Raw genomic sequence first — 24,226 nt, 5'->3', positions numbered from 1 at the left:
CTGTTGAGGAGACGTAGCTGTGCTCTTGTCTATGGCAGAATGAAATTAGTGTCACTGTGAACTAATTGTAACCTGGCCCAGTTGGACAAGTTGTTGCTAATTTGTGCAGGTGACTAATAAACCTCTTACTATGCCCTGTTTCCAAGTAATTCCTATCATATTTTTCTTACTCTCTTGACTGGCCTCACCTCACGATGATTTTGAATTTTTAAGATAAAAGTGTAGTCAAGACATTGTCAAAGCCAATTTTTTTTGAATGGTTTTCATATACTTTGTTTTAAAATAAGACTCTTGGAGCATGTAACTGGCTCAATCGGTGGAGGATGTGACTCTTGATCTCAGGGTCGGGAGTTCAAGCCCCATGTTAGATGTGGAGCCTAATTAAAAAATAAATAAATAAAATGAGAATCGCTTACAACTTCATTTACATTTCAGGATTTTTTTTTCTCCCATGCATGTTTTCTTCTCCCTTTAAAATTAAAATCTCAGGGGCATCTGGGTGGCTCAGTGGGTTAAGCCTCTGCGTTGGGGGTCAGGTCATGATCTCAGGGTCCTGGGATTGAGCCCCGCATCGGGCTCTGCTCAGCGGGGAGCCTGCTTCCCCCTCTCTCTCTGCCTGCCTCTCTGCCTACTTGTGACCTCTCTCTGTCAAATGAATAAAATCTAATAAATAAATAATATTAAAATTTCATTCTCATTTAGATTTGGTTGATTGTCCTTAGTTACTGTTCTTTGTGTTTACAAGAGCCATTTCAGAATTAGTGAGCTTAATGTCCTCTTCTAGCCCCACCTCTTCTGCATTTCTACTTCTCTTGTATAAACTGTCTCCCTACCCTTCCCTCCAAATATTTTCTCCCTGAAGTTGGACTGAGAGGAGTAGAATTAAGTGAATGCCTCTCGGGCCAGCGATTCCCGTATCTGATGATGAGGTAGAATGTTTTTCATGATAAGTGGCTCAGACAAGAAGGAAATGCATTATGTTAGGAAGTCTAGTGGGCTTCAGGTTTGTCGTATTAGAGCCACAAGCTAAAGAGATTATATATATAGATTCTGTGTATATGGATCCTGTATGTATGTAAGCTAATTAATACAAGTAACCTTTGTAAACATTTGGGGTCTGAGAATTTTAAAAAAGAATCCCTTCCACCAATATTCAGGTTTCCTCTCAAAGTCCACTTCCCTGCCCATGCCAAAACAGTACCCCTGTTGGCTTTTGATCGTGCTCTGTCATCTTCAGCTTCATTTTCCTCACTGCACTCAGCAGTATCAGAAATTATTCTGTTTACTTACTGGTTTCCCTGTTGGAAGATAGCCCTTTGAGTTAAGATAGACCTTTGTGTCTACTTAACTAATTTCTCTACAGTGCCTAGAATGAGTTGTGGCACAGAGATGATAATGTTAGTGAGTATGGTCTGGGAATTTAGAGTGGTTGGGCACTGCTGGAGGGTTGGCGTGGAAAGAAGGCAGAGGGTAGGGGTAGAGAGAGTGGATCTGGGTCACAACTTAGGGTCTTGCTAAAGAGCCCAAGTCTATAGGGGCTGGAGTGCCTCTAAAGGAGTTTAGACTGTTAGGTTAAAAAGGATAGAACTAGATTGGGGGGTCGGGATACATGAGATCTTTTTTTTTTTTCTTTTTAAGATTTTATTTATTTATTTGACAGATAGAGATCACAAGTAGGCAGAGAGGCAGGCAGAGAGAGAGAGGAGGAGGAAGCAGGCTCCCTGTTGAGCAGAGAGCCTGATGTGGGGCTTGATCCCGGGAACCTGGGATCATGACTGGAGCCTGGGATCATGACTGGAGCCGAAGGCAGAGGCTTTAACCCACTGAGCCACCCAGGCGCCCCTGCATGAAATCTATTAAGGAGAATATCTCACAAATGTGTGCAAGAGTTCAGGTGAGAGCTACTGAGGGCCAGAATGGGAATGGAAGGTCTGAGTTTCAGAGATGTTTGGAAGAAGAGAAGCAAGACTTGCTGATCAGTTGATTAGGGAATCAACTTTTATATTATTTTTTAAAATTTTATTCATTTATTAGAGAGAACACAAGCAAGGGGAACTACATAAGGAGAGGGAAAAGCAGGCTCCTCACTGAATACGGGGGAGCCTGACTTGGGGCTTGATCCCAGGACCCTGGGGATTATGACCCAAGCCCAAGGCAGAGGTTTAATTGACTGAGCCACCCAGGTGCCCCCTGCCAAACTTTTCCACAGTGACTGTGCCATATTACATTTCCAAAAGCAATGTATTAGGATTCCACTTTCTCCACATCTTTCCTAACACATTTTCTGTTCTTTGGTTTTTTTTTTTAAATAGCTATCTTAGTGAGTATGAAGTGGTATCTCATTGTGGTTTTGATTTGTATTTCCCTAGTGACTAATGATGCTTAGCATCTTACTTTTCTTCTCTCTCTCTCTTTTTTTTTTTTTTTTAAAAAGGGCTTCATGCCCAGTGTGGGGCTTGAACTCATGACCCTGAGATCAGGAGTCACATGCTCTACCAATGGAGACAGCCAGGCACCCCTAGCATCTTTCAATCTTAACAATACCAAGTCTTTAAACCATGAACAGGAGATGTCTTTTAATTTATTTAGATCTTTTTCACTTTTAGCAATACTTTGTAGTTTTTGGTGTATAAGTTTTGCACCTCCCCAGTCACATTTATTCCTAAATATTTTTATTCTTTTTAATGCCATTATAAATGGAATTTTTATCTTAATGTCTTTATGAATTGCTCATTGCTAATGTTTAGAAATGGATGCTTTATCCTGCATTTTTGCCTAGTTCTTTTATTGGCTGTAATGGTTTGTGTGTGTGTGTTGATTCTGTACTAGTTTCTGTATATATGATCGTATAATCTATGGATAAAGGTAGTTTTGCTCCTTTCTTTCCACTTTGGAGACCTTTTTCTTTTTCTTGCCTACTTGCTGTGGCTAGAGCTTCTTAGATGAAATTGAATAGAAGTGGTAAAAGTAGGCATCCTTCTCTTGTTCCCGATCGTATGGGGGATTCTTTCAGTCTTTCACCATTGAATATATTAGCTGTGGGTTTTTCATGAATACCCTTTATCATGTTAAGGAAGTTCCTTTCTGTTCTTAGTTTGCTGGATGTGCAATAAATAATTTTTTAGCATATGTCACAAATAGTACACAGGACATTCTTGCACTAAAAGAAGAAAATCCATTGTTTATCTGATTTTCAGATCTAAGTGTGCAGTGTTTATTTTTATTTGCTAAATTAGCAACATAAAAACTCAGTAGCAAGGCAAGATTTTTTGAATGGGCTGTTGAGGGCAGAAGAGACTTAACATGTTGAGGAAAGGGTCTAGTAGTCGGAGATAAGTTGAGCATTCAGGAGAGAGGCAAGATCAGATGCAGTAAGGTCCAGTAGTCGGGTTTATACATGGAGAACATGGCTGCTTCGCTTGGGTTCCCGTAGAATTTTGCAGACCATGCTATTAAGGTGATAAGGAAATGGTATTAGAACGCTTTGTTCATAAGAGACCCACCTGTGCCTTGATTTGAACCTGTGAGTTTCTTAAAAGTAGAAGTTGTGTCTGCCTGTGCCTAGCAGAGTGCCTTGCACATATTAAGCCATTGAAGGGTGCTCCAAGCATATAGGACTGCAAGCTTTTTCTGGGTGCACCCCTGTGTCCTGGTCTTCTGTGCACCTTTCACTGGTGGATCACTGTATGGGATGTGCTTGGACAGCTGTCTTTCATTTTAACCAGCTCTGAGAAAAATGAATACAAGTCACATTTTTTTCATGGATGGACAAGTAACTCAATTTAGAAATTATAAGAAGTATTGTACTTCTTTAAAAGCTGAAGTGCCCAATTTATAAAATTGCTCAGTGCGTTGGTATTCCACCCACTCTTCGAGGTTAAATGCTTTTCTCTTATTTGACAGGTAATCTTTTCTTCCCTTTTTTCCCCAGTAACCTGTTTGAGCCTAGTCTTTAAAATATGTGTATCTGCCAGAATTACTTTCCATTACATTTTCGTGTGACTCAAAAATCAGGTTGTGTAACTCAGCTATGGCATCTTCTTTTTAGGCCAAAGGAAGATGGATGCTCAAGTGTTCAGAAAGTGTCATGGTCACCTTATTCTCTTCTGCATCATCCCTCCATACTTCCCTACCCCCATGTTCTGAGTCCTTAACCACTAAAAGGTTTACTTAGCTGCTTCAAGCTCCAAGGAAGTGCAGATAGAAACCTTCCAGATAGGATGACCAAATTGTCCCAGTTTGCCTGTAACTTTTCTGGTATTAACACAGAAAGTTCCACATTCTGGAAAAACCCTCTGTCCTGGATAGACCATGTGGTCGATCACCCAACCCCTGGATCCCTTCTCAGCCCTTCCCTTGCACTCCCTTAATCAGCCTGCATACTGGGAAGCAGAGGAGAAAAGTCTGTCTCCATCTGGCCATCTAGTCCTGTAGGAACTGTCAGATGCCAGAAATACTCTGATCCACCTTCCGTCCTCTCTGGTGTCATCCTGCAACCCCAGGAACCCAGTCCAATTGTTTAACTACTTACATATACTTTTAACACACAAAAGGGAAAAACGGGTAGCCCACCACTCTGATGTTGCATATTTTAAGTTTCTGCATGGCCACCATTACTTCCCAAACTTACCATGTGTACATATTCCTAGATAAAGATTTTTTTTTAAGATTTTATTTATTTATTCGACAGAGAGAGAGATCACAAGTAGGCAGAGAGGCAGGCAGAGAGAGAGAGAGAGAGAGGAGGGGAAACAGGCTCCCTGCTGAGCAGAGAGCCCGATGCGGGGCTCGATCCCAGGACCCTGGGATCATGACCTGAGCCGAAGGCAGAGGCTTAACCCACTGAGCCACCCAGGCGCCCCGATAAAGATTTTTTTTAAAGATTTGTTTATTATGTTTATTTGAGAGTGTGGGCAAGGGGGGTAGGGGCAGTGGAAGAGGGAGAGAGAATCTCAAGGAGACTCCCAGCTGAGCATGGAGCCTCACGTGGGGCTTGATCCCAGGACCCTGAGATCATGACCTGAGCTGAAATCAAGAGTCAGATGCCTAACCGACTGAGCGCCACCCCCTTAGATATAAAAAAATTTTTTTAAAGATTTTATTTATTTATTTGGTAGAGAGAGATCACAAGTAGGCAGAGAGGCAGGCAGAGAGGGGGAGGGGGAAGCAGGCTCCCTGCCGAGCAGGGAGCCCAATGCGGAGCTCGATCCCAGGACCCTGAAATCATGACCTGAGCTGAAGGCAGAGGCTTTAACCCACTGAGCCACCCAGGTGCCCCGATACAAATTTTTGACAGGTGTGTGATCATAATACCTTTGATATTTTGTGCCTATCTATCCATCTATCTATCTATATATACACATACATACTTCTGCAGTTTTTGTACCTAGTCATATTTATCATTTAAGTGGCAGGTACACCAAGAATAAATATGTCACTCAAATGTTTCTTCCGGTGTGGGTAGTGAGATACACTGGACTCTTGAGTTGACCCTGGGCCTAGTTTTTGCCTTAGATCTGGGTAAAGAACTTGAAGATTTCTGTGGTAATAGAGTATTTGGATTTGGCTGGGTCAGTGGGTAGAGTATTTGACTCTTAATATTGGGGTTGTGAGTTTGAACCCCACATTGGGTGTAGAGATTACTTTAAAATCTTTAAAGTAAAAGGCTTCTTAGAGGGCAGTACCAGGGATTCTTGTGATGGAACTGTTCTCCATTTGACTGTGGTAGTGATTAATTACATGAATCTATACATGTGATAACATTGCATAGAACCGAATCCACAGACACACGTGCATGAGTACGTGTAAACTGGGGAAATTGAATAAGATCATGGAGTGTATTGTTACCAGCTTCCTGCCGGTGACACGCTGTACAGTAGCTGTGCAGGGTGTTATCATTGGGGGAGAGTGCTTAAAGGGTCCATGGGATCTCTGTATTGTGTCTTACACTGCATGTGAATCTGCTGTGATCCTAAAATAAAAAGTTTAATTAAAATCTTTAGAAGCAAAAGGTTTTTTTCAGGGCACCTGGCTGGCTGGGTTGTTGGAGAATGCAACTCTTGATCTCAGGGTCATGAGTTTGAGCCCCACACTGGGTGTAGTTTACTTAAAAACAAAACAAAACAAAACAAAACCAACAAAAAAAAACCCTTTTTTTTTTTTTAATTACTTCCTTGAAGGTAGCTTTGAAATCCTTGTGAGACAGTAATATGTTATAGTAGTTCATTTTCCTCCTTCCTCCTCTTTAAGGATACCCCTCCCTCAAAAAGAAAAAAATTAAAGGAAGAAAAAGCCCAGGGAGAAATTGAGATTGCTAGTGTATTTCTTAGTAGTTGTACTTTGATGCCTTCGGGAAGCCATTTGCAAAGATAGCCTCTCATGTAGTACAAAAAAGATAGCAGGAACCCCTTGAAGGGTGAATTGCCTCTAAGTGGTTCAGAATTGATTTGTCATCTAGGAGGTTAATGGCAGGTTTTTCATTAGTGTCATTTCTTTGTCTGGTTAGAAGCCTTCTATGACTTCCTTCTGACCAGTAGCTTTCAAACTTTTTTTTTTTTTTTAATCACAGTCCTTAGTAAGAAATGCCTTTTATACCAAAACCCAGACTGATGATGCTGGCTCAGTTGGTAGAGCATGAGACTCTTGATTTTGGGGCTGTGAGTTTGAACCCCATGTCAGGCATAGAGATGACTTAACTCAGAATAATAGATAATAGAAAAGAAAAAAAGAAAAGAAAAAGGAAGGAAGGAAGGAAGGAAGAAATATCGTTTCAATGATACATTGCAAAAGTTTCATGAAACACTGCCCATCTTCATGTATGGTGCACTCTGACTCCGTTCTTAATTTAAAAAAACAAACAGACTCACTCTGGTTAGGTCTCAGTAATGTGAGTTCTTGATTCTTGATCTGCAATTTGGGAGAAAAACACTACCTCAGACCACAGGTAGTCTTAAGCTCCTTGGCGTAACGTCCAAGGCCCTCCCCATCTGTATTTGTGTTTCCAGCCCTGCATCATCCTGTTCTAAGAAACTAAGTGGTATATTCAGCATTTCCTAAACCAGCCGCACTGTCCCATCTCTATGCCTTGACTGTTACTGGTCCCCGTCCCTAGTGTCTTTCCCATTCCTGTTCTTGCCTCCTGACTCCCATAGTCAAGTACATACTGTCCATGATACCATTATTAGGAAGTTTCTGTCCCATTTCAGAGCTGTCCATGATGTCAGGCATACATCTTCATTGCCTCCATTTCAAACATTACTCCTGTGAATTCTTCCCTGAATTTTTGGGGACCAAATACCTTTGGCCAGTGTTTTTGCATTTTTTTTCACCAAGAGCCAAAATAAGAAATTTTATATTGGACCTAGAATATAATTTGTTATATGTATTTATATATAATTGAAGCAAAAGCTTCATAAAATAGGGGTGCCTGGCTGGTTCAGTCAGTGGAGCATGCAACTCAGTCTTGAGGTTGTGAGTTCAAGCCCCGTGTTGGGTGTAGAGATTATTTAGAATAAAGTCCTTAAAAAAAAGTTTCAAGAAATAATGTCCATATTGTGTGCATTTTGACATTTTATCTTCTCTTTCAATTAATGTTTCTTTTTTTCAACCCATAACTTGATTTCAAAACTACAGATTGAAAACATTCACCTAGGCTATCCTTCCCTACTCTGAATGTCATTTGCAGAAAGCTCTGTTTCAAACTTTTATATTCTGTAGTCACTGTTGGAAGTCCATTGTGCCTCAAGATGAGGACAGGACCATTTCATCCATTTCATTTATTTTTTCTTTTCTTTTTCTTCTTTCCACAAGAAAACCTAGAATATTTATTACAGCATTTTTTTTCACAGTAAAAAAATTACAAATAACATGCTTGGGCGATTGAAAAATAAACTGTTTTAGTCCTGCAATTGAATACTATGAAGAAGTTAAAATGAATAAACTAGATACCCACATTTCAACACGGAAAACCTTAGAATAATAATGCTGAATGGAAAAGCCAGTTGTGAGATGATGTGCATAGAATATAATATCATTAAGGTACATTAAAAATACATAAGACCACTGCATACTGTTTATAGATACACATGTACCAATACTGATTCGAATGAGAGACACCAACTTCGGATAGAGTTTGCCTCTTGGTGAAAAAGGAGAAGAAATAGGATAAGTGGTGGGTTTTATTTGTATCTTTTCAATTTTGTTCTTAACACTGAAATGAGAAGCAACATGGCAAAATGTTTATATCTGCTAAAGCTACATGGTGGGTATAAGAGTATTTACTATATTCTTTACCTTTTTTTTCATTTTGTTTTGTTTTTTAAGATTTTATTTATTTATTTGACAGACAGAGATCACAGGTAGGCAGAGAAGCAGGCAGAGAGAGAGAGGGGCAGGGGGAAGCAGGCTCCCTGCTGAGCAGAGAGCCCGATGCGGGGCTCGATCCCAGGACCCTGGGATCATGACCTGAGCCAAAGGCAGAGGCTTCAACCCACTGAGCCACCCAGGCGCCCCTATATTCTTTACCTTTTTATCTGAAATACTTTAAGAAAGGAAAAAAAAATTTCTGTAATGAAAATTGACTTGTTACCTGCTTATAAACCTGTATTAATCTTGCCGTCTTAGAATGCCTCCATTATCTGGCTCCAGGCTACTTCTCTGAACTGCAGAGCAATTGAGGCATGATCTGTGGCCCTCAATTTATACTCAGACCCAGTCTCTCTTGTTCTTAGATGCCAGCTTTGGAAAAGGAGACTCTCATTTGTAAGTATTTACCGGAGTAAATGTATAAGTAAATACTTTAAGTATTTGCAAGAGTTCAGGTAACATGGCCGTTTCCCAGGCAGGGCTGAGGAGAGTCTTCCTGGGTGAGGCTGTTGGGATTTTCATATGTGGAGCTGAGCCATTCTTTTTTTCTGGATTAAGCATCAAGGCAGGAGGCACTTGACCTTAAAAGATCAGGGGTGTTGGAACTAGAGAGGTGATAAGATCACATGAAGACCTCGATGGCAGCCAAGCTCCTGTAGAATCCTGCAGTTTGGACATCACGATTAGCCAAAGAAACGGATACTATCATTTGTAAGATGTTTTCAGAAGGCTCTGCCACTCTTCTTCCATGCACAGTCATTTGTTCCAGTTTGATTTCCAGTTGTTTAAGTTGTTTCCATTGCTTTCCCCACCATTCTTCTTATTATTAATAGGCTTTGTTTTTTTTAGGGGTGCCTGGCTGACTTAGTAGGTAGAGCATGTGACTTTTGATTTTGGGGTTGTGAGTGAGAGAGAGGCAGAGGCTTCAACCCACTGAGCCACCCAGGCGCCCCTAAGTAAAATCTTTTTTATAAAAAAAGATTTAAAATGAAAAAAAAAATAGGATTTATTTTTTTAGAGTGGTTTTAGGTTTACAGAGATGTTGAGCAGATAATATGGAGAGTTCCTGTGTACCTCCTCTTGTTTGTATACTGTTTCTTCTATTACTAACGTCTTACATTAGTGTGTTACATTTGTTATATTTGGTGAGCCAATATCTATACATTATTATTAACAAAACTTCATGAAAATTAAGGGTCACTGTGTTCTGTGGTTCTCCGGATTTTGATAAATGCCTAATGTCATGTATCTACCATTACATTATCATACAGAATAGTTTCATCACCTGACCATTTCACTTTTATCTTTGTATTCCAGTGTCTAGCACAGGGCTTATAAATGTTATATGAATGTGCAATAATATCTCATCTAAAATTAGATATGAGCAATCAAATTCAGTAGAATTTGAAAAACATTTAAAGAACAATCTGCTGCAACCAAACAGAGCCTATCCTAGGAATGAAAGGATGGTTTAAAATTAGAAAAATGTGCTATCTCTCATTAGTCTGTCAGATAATAAAAATAATAAAACTCAGTATATAGAGGAAATCAGAATTGAAAGCTTATCCCTGATTTTCAGAAAACTCTGGAAATTAGAATGCTTTATTAACATAGAAAGAATATTTCAATCAGCATTATTTCAAAGCTGATACACTAGAAGGATTTTCTAATGGGACAAAACAAGCCTGGTAACTCTGTTATTCATGTAATTCTGGAAGTTCTTACTGATGAAGGTGGGAGACAAAAGGGTCACCGTTTTGAGAAAGAGGTTGTCATTATTATTGAGACTGTAGGAAACCACTGCCCCCCATAAACTGAAAATCTGTTAAAATCAATTGTTTTAATAAAATAGCTGAACATATAATAGATATCCAAGTGAAAAAGTTTCTTCTATATAGCAGAACTGGTTAGAATAATTAATGAGATAAAATAATCCTATTACTAAATAGCCATCTTAACAAGAAACATGGAGGACCCCTTAAGAAGAAAATTCAAGGGGTGCCTGGGTGGCTCAGGTGGTTAAGTATTTGCCTCTGCTCCGGTGCTGATCCCAGAGTCCTAGGATCGAGGCCTGTGTCAGGCTTCCTGCTCAGTGCAGAGCCTGCTTCTCCATCTCTCTCTGCCATTCCTTCTGCTTGTGCCGTCCTGCTCTGTCTCTCTGTCAAATAAATAAAATCTTTTTAAAAAAAGAAAAAGAAAGAAAAAAAAGTCAAAATTATACTAAGACAAAAATTGACTTAAGATTTTTTATCTTTTTTTTTTTTTAAGATTTGATTTATTTGAGAGAACATGAACGGTGGGGCGGGTCTAGGGGCAGTTTTACTCTATTAATTTTACTCTCTTAATTGTACTCTGTCTTGTTCCATAATGATTTTAAGTTAGCTTTCAAAGTATATATACATGATGACATAAAAATAACTGAAGAATTCGGGCAAGGAAATCTAGAGGGATGGGCCACAGATTTATTCTGAGCTTTCCAGCAGCCAAAATAGAGAAAGGATCATGATCAATTATATATGATTCATGTTCGTATCATAAAATATTGAGTTGATAGGAAGAAACAACTTTTCCTAGTACTGACACCAGAGAGAATTTTAAGAGAGGATACTATACAGAGTAAAGAAGGATTATCTTGACAACCTAATAAAACAGCAGTCAGCTTCATAGAGGTGTTTCTTAGGAAATTCCTTGCTCATGGGCCATACAGGAGTGAATAGTTGGTAAGGCTTTTGGTGGCAGGGTGAGGAGTGTGGTGATGGTTGTGTATGAACTTGAGGAAGGTCCCATACACTGCCCTGAGGCGGCGCTAAGGAGGGGATACATTATAGAGACCATAGTTATGACTCCCGGCTGATGTGTTGTGCTACTCTGGTGTCCTATGAATTTTCACAGACAGGCCACAATGTTCTTATCAGCAAATTACATGTATTTTTGCTCCAGCCGTGGGTCCATACTGCTAAGCAGTCTGTCCGATGGTGGTGTGGGATATGAATGCAGCAGCCACTGGGGGGCCAGGCAGGAAACGAGAGATGCCGCTTAGGCTAGCATTACAGAGAATTTGCCGTGGATGGACCGAACAGTCTCTGTAAATATTCTCTCAAATTAGATTTTGATAAGTGCTGTGGAGAACAAGTAAACTATGGTCAGCTGTAGGTCCATACGCTTTAATATTTGGCTAATGGCATTAACAGCCTCTCAGGTTGAGAAGCCTCGTGAGGTGAGGTGCTCGAATAGAGAGCTAGCTTGTCTAAAGATTTTCCTAGAAAAACAACTTGAGGCTTGATCCAGTACATGGAAGGGGCAGTCAAGGTCAAGGTCTCCAAATTTCTACATTGTAGAGGATAGCCACATTAATTTAGGTTTGGGAGAATTGATTTTTTAAGAAATGAATGGTATGAAAGTCTGACCTAAGAAAGAGGGGGGAAAAAACCCCCAAAGTTGCAAAGTATCCATATAAGTTCCTGGTAAGGGGCTCTTGGGTTAAGCATCAGTCAGTTAAGCATCCGACTCTGGCTTTTGGCTCCAGTCATGACTTAATGGGTCATTGGATTGAGCCCCATGTCGGGCTCCATGCTTCAGGGTGGAGGGGGTGGTCCACCCTCAGTGGGGAGTGTGCTTGAAGATTCTCTCCCTCTGCCCGTCCCTCTGCTTGCATGCATACACACACACACACTCTCTCTCTCTCAAATAAATCTTAAAAAAAAAAAGAAAAGTTCCTGGGGCACCTGGGTGGCTCAGTGGTTAAGCGTCTGCCTTTGGCTTGGGTCATGATCCCAGGGTCCTGGGATCGGGCCCCGCATCGGGCTCCCTGTTTAGTGGGAGGCCTGCTTCTCCCTCTCCCACTCTCCCTGCCTGTGTTCCTTCTCTTGCTGTCTCTCTCTCTGTGTCAAATAAATAAAATATTAAAAAAAAAAAAGTTCCTGGTAAATCCTTCCAGGTAAATGATGTCCAAGTAGATAGTAACCAGCGTGGTTTGGAAGGTTTAGAAGCTGGCTTCCCCTCTCTTTAAGCCACAGTGTCTTCATCTGCAAACTAAGGACATTAGTATCCACTTGAGGGCTAACCAGTTAGTAAGGTTAGAACTGAGGGCGTCCTCTAAGCCATTTTTATATGTCCCTTTCTAGCCAGAATTGTGTTTTGCTACTAGAGGGTCCTTGTCTCATGACTCACTAGGAGTTGTTTGGGTTGGCTGAGACCCAGTGCAGACAAAACCTTGTAAATTGTCCTACAGATTGAAGGGACAGTCAGAGTCTCCCCTCTCAGGTGTCTGAAGTGGGATTTTTAAAGTTATGAGGTAGCTGAAGTTTGGAGGCCCTATTTGCCCTCATTCTGGTCACCTCTCCAGTCTGACCACTGGAGCAGGTATCGGGTGATAGCTGAGCCAGTGTTAAAGGCAAAGGGCAGGGTAGTCCCGAGGGTGGTCAGTTCTGGGCAACTTCCTTTCACAGTGCCATTTATGACTGAATTGGGTCCTTGAATAATTTTGAAGACTTTTCCATTTGCCTTCATACTCACAGATAAGCCCTTCGTTAGGGCTTCCAGGGCACCCCCACTGCCTGGCTTGTTCTGGTCCTGGCATTTAAGTTCTCAGAGAAATGAATTTCATGATATGTAGAATAAATGAAAGTTAGAAGCCCACAGTATGCAGTGTCCCAAGAAGATAACAAGGAGATAGGAAGAAAGGTAAAGATTAGTGAAATCAGTGCTTCCCACTGGGAAATCAGGTCAGTACTTCAGGGAGCTGACAGTGTTTCTCTGTGGGTTTGTTTTCGTCTCTGAAAGTCGGAGAGAGAAAAGGCTTAAGAAGTGGACAGTGGGGTGGTGGTGATTATAGACGAGGGGCCCTTTATCTGACTCCCTCTCAACCACCTCTCCGTATTTTGATGTAATAACGCAGTTTCTGTCTCTTTGCTTGTTCTTAGCAAAGCCCTGTCCCATCAGGACAAAGCTGGGAGGAGGACGGCCTGCAGTGGTGGCTGACCTCACCATCTGCTCAGGGCCCGCCCAGCCCTGCACTTGCACATGCGTTATGTCACCTTCTGTGTCACTATCATCTTTTCCTTTGGCCCTTTGGGCTGGCTTTTCCAGAAGTGTTTTGTTTCCTTGGTCAGGGCTTTATATTCATTTTACTTCTATATTCAATTAAAGTCAATGGCTTAATTGTACATTGAAAATAAACCCGAAAAACTTAACAAGAAGCCACTGCCCTAATTGGGCAGGAGAGTTGAGGGCAGTGCTACTCTGAATGCACTCTGGTTTCCTGGCCAAGTGGGGGCACGTTTAGGGACTCTGGGAATATTTGCAGGTACAGTTCCACATACACTCATTTTTGAGTTGTGGAGAGCAAGACAGGTGTCAGAAGCTGGAGACATTGTTAACACAGTCCTCCCTGGGGAAAAATAAGAATTCTGTAAACTAGTCCATGTTGATTCCAAGCCAGATTCTAGTTTTATCTGAGAGAAAGTGGGAGTGAGAGAGATCCCAGAGAGGGAGATGTAGATTTCCCGCTGAGCAGGGAACCCAGAGTGGGGCTTGATCCCAGGACCCTGAGATCATGATCTGAGTCAAAGGCACGTGCTGTTCATGGTAATACAGACCCCAGATGATGGCCCTGTCCCTGTTGCGCTAACAGTTTTTGTTGTCTTGTCTGCCAGATAGAAAAACATAGAATGCCTGGCTGGCCTCATCCAGGGAGTTCAGAGCCATTGGCAAGGCCTGCTGCTAGAAGGGCTATTTCTAGTGGCTTTCCTGCTTCTGCACAAAGAGTACCAAAGGCTATTGGACATTGATCTTTGTTTTTCTTCCAGTTTCATTGAGCATTGACATATCACATTGAATAAGTTTAAGATGTACCACATAATGATTTGTGTATAATACAAAATACTTACCATAGTAAGTTTAGTTAACAATCATTACCTCATATAGTTACAGCTTTTGTTCTTTTTTTTAAGATTTTTTTTATTTATTTGACACAGAGAGAGAGAGAGATCACAAGTAGGCAGAGAGGCAGGCAGAGAGAGGAGAAGCAGGCTCCCTGCCGAGCAGAGAGCCCGATTCAGGGCTCGATCCCAGGCCCCTGAGATCATGACCTGAGCTGAAGGCAGAGGCTTAACCCACTGAGCCACACAGGTGCCCCAGCTTTTGTTCTTTTGTTGAGAACTTTTAAGGTCTCCTCTCAGCCGCCTTCAAATACACGGTGAAGTGTTGTTAACTATAGTCACCATGCTATACATTTCCTCCTCAGAACTTGTAACTGCATGTTAGTACTTTTTGACCACCTTCATCCATTCTCCCCCAGCCTAGACATTGCTCATTAAATTGCTGTCTGGGTTAGATGTCCTTTTTTTTTCTTTTTTTGCCACCTTTTTTTTTTTTTTTTAAGATTTTATTTATTTATTTTGATACACAGAGAGAGATCACAAGCAGGCAGAGAGGCAGGTAGAGAGAAGGGGAAGCAGGCTCCCTGCTGAGCAGAGAGCCCGATTCGGGGCTCCATCCCAGGACCCTGAGATCATGACCTGAGCTGAAGGCAGAGGCTTAACCCACTGAGCCACCCAGGTGCTCCAGGTTAGATGTCCTTTTAAGGTGCTTTCCAAGTCTAAGATTTTCTGTTTCTCAGTGGTGGTGTTTCGGACTCTTCTGATTGTTTTCATTTTAATAAGAAGATGAAAGTGCAGTAACAGGTGTTAAATGACAAAGATGCCTACCACTATGACTATTTTCTGTGACCTGTTCTTTTTGGAACCCTCTGGCTGAGTAGTTCTGTTCTCTTTGCTCTGCCACTTTTGACCCTCCCTTTCCCGTAGGGAGCCCCTTGCAGAGCTGACAGTCCCTTGCCTCCACAGGGTCCAGCTGTCAGTCTTGGCCAAGCTGCACAGGCTGCAAGAGACAGCTCCTCTCTGGGGTCCTCTGGCCGGCTCAGTCCGTGGAGCGTGGGACTCTTGATCTCAGGGTTGTGAGTTCGAACCCTGCTTTGGGGGTAGAGATTACTTGAATAAATGAAACCTAAAAAAAAAAAGGCTCCTCTGCAATTTTTCGGTGACTCATTCTTCCCCAGCATCACATGTACGATGCGATGAGACCATGATCGTGTGCGTGGAAGTCTTTGTTACCCTGTTTGGTTCTCTCTTTTTTTTTTTTTTTTTTTAAAGATTTTATTTATTTATTTGACAGAGATCACAAGTAGGCAGAGAGGCAGGCAGAGAGAGAGAGGTGGAAGCAGGCTCCCCTCTGAGCAGAGAGCCTGACGCGGGGCTCGATCCCAGGACCCTGGGATTATGACCGGAGCTGAAGGCAGAGGCTCTAACCCACTGAGCCACCCAGGCGCCCCTTCCCTTAGGAATCAACTCCTTAAAGTTTAGAATTGAACTTTAACTTGTCTAATACCAATTTTTGTTTTTTATTGAAGGCTGTTTCTGATGCTTGGAAGCTACCCTTTCAGCCACAAAGATGGTCATCAATCTTTGCCTCCCACAGTTCAGACCAAGAATTTATTGCAACAAGGTAAACAAAATAAGTATGCACACAAGTATAAGATGGCTGCTTTTCATGTTTTTCCCCACTTCTACCTTGTGTATGTTGACTTGATTTGGGCGTCATGGCAACCTTCTCTGTTTTAGATCCCACCAGGTGGTGCTTAGGTAAGCATGGGTCAGGCTGCCCCTCTAGAGTCATACAGCACTGTTAGAAAGTGAGCTGTGGGTCATTTTTCTGGAGGGTCATGTTCATTGTGCTCCTACCTCTGATGATAAATTTTAAACCCGCTCAAAGTCCTGGTGAAGGTAGAGAGCTACTGTCTCTCCCCTGCCATTCTTCCCATTTACTTCTCACACGAGAAATAATGGCTTGTATTTGTTATTTGGATTCCTTCTTTATTACTTGAATTAAGCTGCTTCCCCTTTTGTACAAAGGCGGTTATCTTTCCACAGCCCAGAACAAGGAGTAAGGATACTGCAAGGGGAAATCTGAACCCTCCCTTAATTTGGACCTTCTGCACACAGCATACTATTTCAGGTTCCCAGACTGTGAAACTGATTTCTTCCAACAGAGATACAGATTCCGCCCCCCTTGCCCCCGCCCTTCCCTGCTATCTGAAAAGAATATTCCTGTGAAACCTTTCATAAGCTGAAATGGCATAAGATGAAGAGTATCCCCTGCTTTCCAGAAGTTCACTTTAGGCTGCTTTGCTTTTACAAAAGACCTATGTTAGTGTAATAATGACTTTTTTTGTAAAAGCAAAAATTCTCTGAATTCTGGATTTCTTTTGGTTAGCAAAAACAGGTATTAATGTAGGTCTTTAAAAGCAAAGTGGTGTGATGTGAACTTTCAGATGCCCGGGGTTGGGGGGGGTACTTGTATCTTAAAATCTCTACCAGTTATAACAAATACTAGAAATTTAAGATGGGAAAAAGTTACCCATACTCACACCCCCATAGCATATTCACTTTTCTGGATTTCCCATAGTATTGTGGTCCTTATTTCTGAACACACATTTTTTCAACCAAGTTCCAACAATCATAGATGTACCAGAATATTGTTTATTGTGCCTTGCTAGGGAAACTGTTATAATTGGTAGAGTCCAAATACAAAATTAAGAACTTTAATGAATATCTTTGTTTTCCCATAAGACACTATGGTTTCATCCTCTTAAATTAAAAAAAAAAAAAAAAAAAACCACTAGTTTATCTGCCCTTTTATTTTGAAGGGATTTTTGGTTGGGTTGAACAGTTCTGTCGCTTGTTTCTTTTTCTTTCTTTTTTTTTTTTTTTTTAAGATTCCACCTATTTATTTGACAGAGACAGAGAGGGAACACAAGCAGGGGAAGTAGGAGAGGAAGAAGCAGGCTTCCCACAGAGCAGGGAGCCCAATGCGAGTCTTGATCCCAGGCTGGTGGGTTCATGACCCCACCCAAAGGCAGAGGCTTAAAAACTAAGCCACCCAGGCGTCTCAGTGTTTATATTTTTTAAGGATGGGCTGTACTTGGGAACAAATTGCCCTTGACCTTTGACCTGACCTTGAATGCCTCCTCCTCCACCCCCCAAAAAACAGGAGAATTTGGTGTAATAGAGGCCATTTTAATGAGGAAGTTAATACTTTCTTAGAAGTGACAAGTTCTTGAAAACTAGTTGTCTTTGTTTGGATCGCATCAAATGAATGCATCTCATGTTTGTCATTAACTCTAGATATCAGCTGATGGTTACGAAGTAGAAAATCTCATCTCTGAAGACCTCACAAAGAGAAGTCGTGGTTTTAGGACAGAATATTTCATTAAGCCACCAGTCTATGTGACAGTTTCCTTTCCCTTCAGTGTGGAAATCTGTAGGATTAACATAGACCTCGCAGTGGGGGGAGGCCAGAATGTCACAGGCCTGGAAATGTATACATCTGCCTCGTCCAGCAGAGCATCCTGGAATGCCCCCGAGTGCCGGACCCTGGGCCTGGCCGAGCCATCCATCCCGGACAAGGAGGCATTCACCTTGGTAGGCAAAGTCTTACTGAAAAACCAGAGCCAAGTGGTGTTTAGCCACAGGGGCTTCAAGGCCAGGCCACCTTTTGGCCCAATGGAGGCCACACTCCCCTCTCCCGCTGTCGTGACACAGGAGCTCTGGAATAAAGGGGGCCTTTCTCTTAGCCACGTGGCCCATCTCAAGATCTGTATCACCCACGTGACAGGCAGTGGTATCCCTTGCATCAAACGGTTGGAAGTGTGGGGCCAGCCGGCTAAAACCTGCTCTCAGGAGGTGATAGACAGCGTCCTGCTGCTGGCCTCTGAGAGTCTCCCTCAGGACCTCGCTCTGCAGGCCCCAGCCTTGCCCATGGAGAGTGACTGCGATCCTGGAGGCCTGTCTGAGGGCCAGCAGGCCCCCTCCAGCCTGCAGGAGCTTGCTGAGGTGATCCGGGATGTGCCCGAGGAGTTCCTGGATCCCATCACCCTGGAGATCATGCCTTGCCCCATGCTGCTGCCCTCAGGCAAGGTCATTGACCAGAGCACGCTGGAGAAGTGTAACCGCAGCGAAGCCGTGTGGGGCCGCGTGCCCAGCGACCCTTTCACGGGGGTAGCCTTTACCCCACATTCCCAGCCCCTGCCTCACCCCTCCCTGAAGGCCCGGATCGACCATTTTCTGCTCCAGCACTCCATCCCTGGCTGCCATCTGCTCGGGAGAGCACAGACTGCATTGGCAGTGACACCGTCTTCCATTGCTCTGCCCTCTCGGAAGAGGAGGATGGAGCAGGCCGAACGCGCCCCAGACGGGAGCCTCGGTATCGACGCTTCCTGTTTTTCTACCACAAGCCTTCTGGTCTCACCCACTACCTCAGAGCACACCGCTAAGAAAATGAAAGCTGCCAGTGAGCTGGGCCTGACACATATGGACTGCTCCACAGGTACTTCGCATTCTACATCCATGTCCATGGTCATCCCAGTGCTTCCCAGGTGACGCTTGGCACCGTCGCCCTGTGCTCTCTGTTTTGCCACCTTAAATTCGCCCCACACATACTGACGTAAAGCACCATGCACATGTGATCTCATAGCTTCTCTGGTCAGGAATCCGGGCGTGGTTTGGCAGGGACACCTGCTTCAGGGTCTTCCACAGCCATGGTCATAGTGTGTGCAAACAAGATGGAAGTCACAGTCTTGTATAACCCAGTCGACATCCTGTCATGTTTGCTGTATTCTGTTAGAGGCAAGTCACAAAGTCCAGACCACACTCCAGTGGAGGGGGTAGTGGGGTACCCAAGGTAGGAGTATCTGGAGGTGGGTCTCATTGGGAACCATTTCAGACACTCTCCCACACCATTGGTTCCTATTTTGTTCGGTGATGGTTTGTTTGTTTATTTGTTTTTAACCGAAGATTCATGGTTGAATTTTGTCTAATGCCTTTTCAGTATCAATGGAGAGGATGCTATGATTTTTCATCCTGAGCTCTTTTAATGTGAAAAAATACATTAATAGGCTTCTGAATATTGAGCCAGTATTACATTCCTGGAAGAGACTCTATTTGGTCATGCTTCTTTTAATGTTCAGCTTGGATCTGTTTGCTAGTGTTTTTTATTTTGGATAATTTGGACTCTCGTGTATGTGTGTATGTATGCATGGGCACATGCCAACTTTGGTTGTGTTTTGTTATCAAAGATTTATTTGCTCCATATGAAGAATTAAGAAATTTTCCTTTACTAAACTTTAGAACACTATAATAGTATCAGGATCATTTGCTCCTATATATATCTGGTAGAGTTGGCCCGTGACTGTCCATGCCACGTGCTTTTCGAGGTAGTAGCTCTTTGACACTTTATTTTCCTTATGAAAATTAGTCTGTTTAGATTTTATCATTCTTCTAATTTCCTCTCTTACTATAAAAACCCTAGGTAAATAGCATGCTTAAAAGGTTACATCTGGTTTTGAGTATAAGTTTTAGTTAACATGACTCTCAGAAACTCCTGGAAGCATTTGAGGTACAGCAGGGTGAGACAAGGAAAGATCCTTAGACCCTGATGTCTCTGAGGTCTCTGGTGGTGTTGGCCTTGACAGATTTGTTGGTGACATAGGATGGTGCAGACCTATGCTTCAGGGCCCCAAGCAAGTCCTACAAACTGTAGACAAAGCCTTCTACTCCCTGCTGTAGGGTGGTGTTGTAAACCCTGCTACCAGGCGGGTCTCTGGGTTCTTTCTTGGGCGTGGTTTGGCAGGGACACCTGCTTCAGGGTCTTCCACAGCCACGGTCATAGTGTGTCAGCTGTTCCCCTTCCCTGGTGTCTTCACCCTCAGCCCACTGGTGGGCTTTCTGTGGACCACACCGAGAGGGTGTCGGCCGAGTGAGGTCTCTGTTATTCCACTTGGTAATGACCACTTTGCTTTACTCATTAGGAGGGAGAGGACACGAGTGCCCAGAGGTGCAAGCCAGTGACCCTGCGGAGTGGCGGGGGCCCCAGAATGGAGGAGACGAGGAAAGGCTGCTGGTGAAGGAGTGGACAGGGAGCAGGGGCACAAAGCTGGGCCTTTGCCCAGTCATTTCCTTGGCTTGCAAGACCTGCAGAAAGTGTGGTGCAGTTCCACAGGGGAGCCACCAGGTGGCCTGGGCTTGGCCAGCAGTTTGTCCGGGAGGAGGAAAGCTAGAGCAGAGCCCAGGAACCCTGGAAAGCTGGGTGGGGCTTTACCTGCTGGTATTCGGTCATCACAGTCCACTGGCAGACATTGCGGGGGGAGGGGGGAGTGCTTCACATTTGTGTCCACTTGAAGTTGGAAGTGCCATTTGAGTAGTCAGCCCTCCACGGACTTATGGTTGCTCTTCTCTTTTGCTGAACCTCTCTTTGGATATTGTGGTCTGTGCATCTCTTGTCAGGTCCAGTGTCCCATGAGCAGAAGCTGTCACAAAGCTTGGAAGTTGCCTTGACGTCGACCCTTGGCTCCATGCCCTCCTTCACAGCTCGGCTGACCAGGGGGCAGCTCCAGCACCTGGGCACAAGAGAAAGCAGCACCTCCTGGAGGCCAGGCTCCTGCTCGGGTAACCAAGGCCCCATCTATGTCCTGGGAGCCCTGGGACGGGAGGCTGGGCCTTGCCTCTGGGGCTCTGCCAACCGCCATACCTGGCCTCCTCAGCCCTGGCACCCGGGCTCACGGAGACCCTGGCCTCCTTCCTTTTCCAGGGGGAGTTGAGGGGCTCCTGTGAAGTGTAACTCTTCACAAGAAAGGCTTTCTTTGGTTAAGTCTTAGTAATTCTATGGTTTTAGGGCTTGGCAGCTCTGTGGTGTTTCACGTTTGTCCTTCTTTGTTTAGTTTTCATATCTAGTCTGTCTCCCATCTGACACCTGGGTAGTTTATTTCATGTAACTGTGGAGGGAGTTTGGGGCTGTCCTCTTCGTCCCTTCCTGTCAACATTTTTCCTGGTGTTTCAGCAAAGAACTTGGGCGGCTTACTGAGCCAGTTTTTGCCTACCCTGAATCTGGGACCACATTAGATAGAATCAGCTAGGATATAAAGTGAGAGAATCTGCTGGAATGCTGGGACAGTTTTTATGGGATGAAGGCTGAGGAAGCTCATGATAAGGCGGACGCTCGATTCCTGTTGCCCATCCAGAGCCGGGCCGTTCTCTTGTCCGGATCCTGGGCCATCTTACCTCTTCTGCTTCTTATCCCCACCCCTCTTATCTCTCTGATTATGTTTCCACCCTGGCGGGGCCCCAGAACCTTCTTGTCCAGGTGACGAGTGGTTTCCATGGACTTCAGACCCAGTGGTCGCTCACCCTCTCAGCAGTGTCTAATGTGGCCAGCCAGTCCCGCCTTCCCAAAATTCCCTTTCTCTTGGTCTTCCAGATGGTACACTCTTTTTCTCCCTTTTCCACCATCCCTTTGCAGTTTCCACTTCTGACTCTTCTGCCTCTTCCAGACTTTGGTCCTGGACCCTCTTCTCTGTCCTCTCTGTCATCACAGCAAGAGCCCATCGGCCGGTGACTGCCCTTGCTCACCTGTAGCCCCTTCTCCTTGGAGCTCAGACCCCAGCCTCCCTGACAGCTGCCTGGACCCTCCCCATGGGAAACTCATGGATATTTCTTGGGTGAAATTCTAACTCAGAACTGCAAACGCCCTCCAGAGCTCTCCCTGCACCTACCATAACCCCAGTGCTGATAAAGAGCAGCCTCAGGGTGCCTGGGTGGCTCAGTGGGTTAAGGCCTCTGCCTTCAGCCTAGGTCGTGATCTCAGGTCCTGGGATCGAGCCCCGCGTCGGACTCTGCTGGGCAGGGAGCCTGCTTCCTCCTCTCTCTCTTCCTGCCTCTCTGCCTGCTTGTGATCTCTCTCTCTGTTAAATAAATAAATAAAATCTTTAAAAAAAAAAAAAAAAGAGCAGATTCTTCTGCCCTTTGGTCAGGTCTGTAATGTGGACATCATCATTGGTTTCCTTCAACATTCTTGATACTCATTCATCCTCAAGTCTTGTTGGTACTCCTCCGGGTGGGCCTCAGAGCCCTGTTCTCTGCTGCCCCCTGGCCCCACGCCCTGCAGCAGCCCTGCGGCTCCCTGGCAGCCACCCTTGCCTGTCGCACCCAGGGGCCGGAGGGGGTCTTCGTGTGCTGTCTGCCAGCTTGTGGCACTGTACTTCTTAGATACCTCTCAGGGCATCCGGTTGAGCCTGGAATCTTCCTGCTGCCTGTGAAGTCTTGCGTGCCCCGGCCTGCCCCCCACTGCAGTCTCGCCCGAAGCCAGTCTCATACATCACACCTCTGGGTCCTGTCTTTCTTTGGTGGACCAGCTATTCTCTTGGTTTGGTTTGGTTCTGGACCAGCCATTCTTTGTACTTGCTATCCATTTCTCTGCATGGCTAGTCCCTTTTCTTCCCCCAAGAGGCCCCCCTGGCCTTCTCTAGAGGGGTGTGGACTGAGGCACCCTCCTGAGGGAAGCCAGGAAAGAGAGCGCCTGCAGCACAGGAAGGGGATTGGCAGCTCAGGGGGGTACTGCCGGGCTGAAGAGAAGCAGATGCCGGGCCCAGTGGGCAGTTCCACTGCAGACAGACCTCAGCCCCACCCCTCTGGTGCCCCCCTTCCTCCCCGGACCTGGGTGGCCTTGCTGCACCTGACCCCGCTCTGCTTTTTACTTGTCTTGTGGCCTCTTGCCTCTTAGTTTTGTTGTCAAGATGAGCTTGTGCCCCACTCTGACCTTGGCAGCCTTTCCCAGTGGAAAGTAAATCCTGCTCGGAGACCAGGAGGGAGGGCTCGGTGTGACCTGCCTGCAGAAGCCAGTTCTTTCTTGAGCACCCATTGGAGCACCAAGATTTAATCATTGCGGGGAGGCCTCCCAGGCTCCCCAAGACCCTGTCCTCCCAGATCCGTTCGAAGTGGCCCCGGGAGGGATAAAGCCACGCTGCGGCAGGGGTGGAGGGTGAGGAAACTTCTTGTCCCACTCCAGGCATCTGCCTGGCCTTTGGGACGGAGCCTGACCCAGGGGGCAGGGGGCGCCTTTCCCTAACCTTGGCCTCTTTTCCTCCCTAATTTACCAGAGCAGCCTGGGAGCGTCCCAGGCCCCGAGTGCACCTCCTGCAAAAGAGTGTTTTCTCCCTACTTCAAAAAGGAGCCGGTGTACCAGCTTCCCTGTGGCCACCTCCTATGCCGGCCGTGCCTGGGCGAGAAGCAACGCTCCCTGCCCATGGCCTGCACAGCCTGCCAGCAGCCATTTGCCAGTCAGGACGTGCTGCGGGTCCACTTCTGAGTGATCAGCCTCAGCCTGAGAAGACCCACCGAGGGGAGTCACTGAGGGAATGGGGTCAAGAATCCCTGAGGTCTGGCCAGGTCCCAAGCACAGAGGGGCCCTTTCTTCCCCAGGGGCTTTCCCTTTGTCTCCTTCCACAGTGTAGCACCCAGGCCAGGGCCAGAGTGTGGGGTAGAAGGGGGCACTCTTCTCCTGCTCAAGTGGCAATAGGATAACAAAGCCATAATTTGGGCTGGGAGGGATGGGGGACCTATCCCTGCCTTCCTGAGCCTCCCTGTCACCCCCCACCCCTGCCAGAGCTCAGGGGCTGTGAGAGTCAGCCGGCCCCCCCCCCACGTTGCCCGCAAACACACCGGCCCTGCAGGGTGGGTGTGAGTGGAGCACAACAGACGGTGGCTCGGGATCTCGAAGATAGCCTCTGCCTTCGGTGTCACCCGGGAGCGCTTGGTGGCAGGGTCTCAGTGAATGACTCAGCCCCCGACTGGCAGACCACTCTGAGCCTTAATAAAGCGATGGTTGACGTCTGTCCGCTGTGGCTTCCTCCTGACAGAGTGCCTGTCTGTCGTCATACGTCTGTCCCCCACCGGCACCCACACAAAGTGGGGCTGTCACAGGGCAGCCTCAAGCTGTCATGGCAACCCAGTCAGGCTGCAATTCAGGTCCGTGG

At 45.0% G+C, this 24,226-nt stretch overlaps 1 protein-coding gene across 4 annotated transcripts in view; it reads left to right on the top strand.

Annotated features, from left to right (window-relative positions):
- Positions 1 to 23,887, top strand: part of UBOX5 (U-box domain containing 5) — a 34,735-nt gene extending 10,848 nt beyond the window's left edge. For 2 of the 4 annotated variants that reach the window (XM_032859054.1, XM_032859052.1), the window contains exons 2-5: positions 15,773 to 15,867; positions 17,547 to 18,747; positions 20,703 to 20,864; positions 23,356 to 23,887. In XM_032859054.1, coding sequence (XP_032714945.1) covers positions 15,814 to 15,867; positions 17,547 to 18,747; positions 20,703 to 20,864; positions 23,356 to 23,774 — 1,836 coding nt within the window. In that variant the 5' untranslated portion in view covers positions 15,773 to 15,813 and the 3' untranslated portion in view covers positions 23,775 to 23,887. Of the gene's footprint in view, positions 110 to 15,772; positions 15,868 to 17,546; positions 18,748 to 20,702; positions 20,865 to 23,350 lie in introns of all 4 variants that reach the window. The other 2 variants (XM_032859055.1, XM_032859056.1) reach the window with 2 other exon arrangements.
- The last annotated feature ends 339 nt before the right edge of the window (positions 23,888 to 24,226 follow it).

This window comes from Lontra canadensis, unplaced genomic scaffold (assembly GCF_010015895.1).
Source record: "Lontra canadensis isolate GAN:19392208 unplaced genomic scaffold, GSC_riverotter_1.0 scaffold16, whole genome shotgun sequence".
Taxonomy (NCBI): domain Eukaryota; kingdom Metazoa; phylum Chordata; class Mammalia; order Carnivora; family Mustelidae; genus Lontra; species Lontra canadensis.
This window is presented reverse-complemented; position numbering and strand designations above follow the sequence as displayed.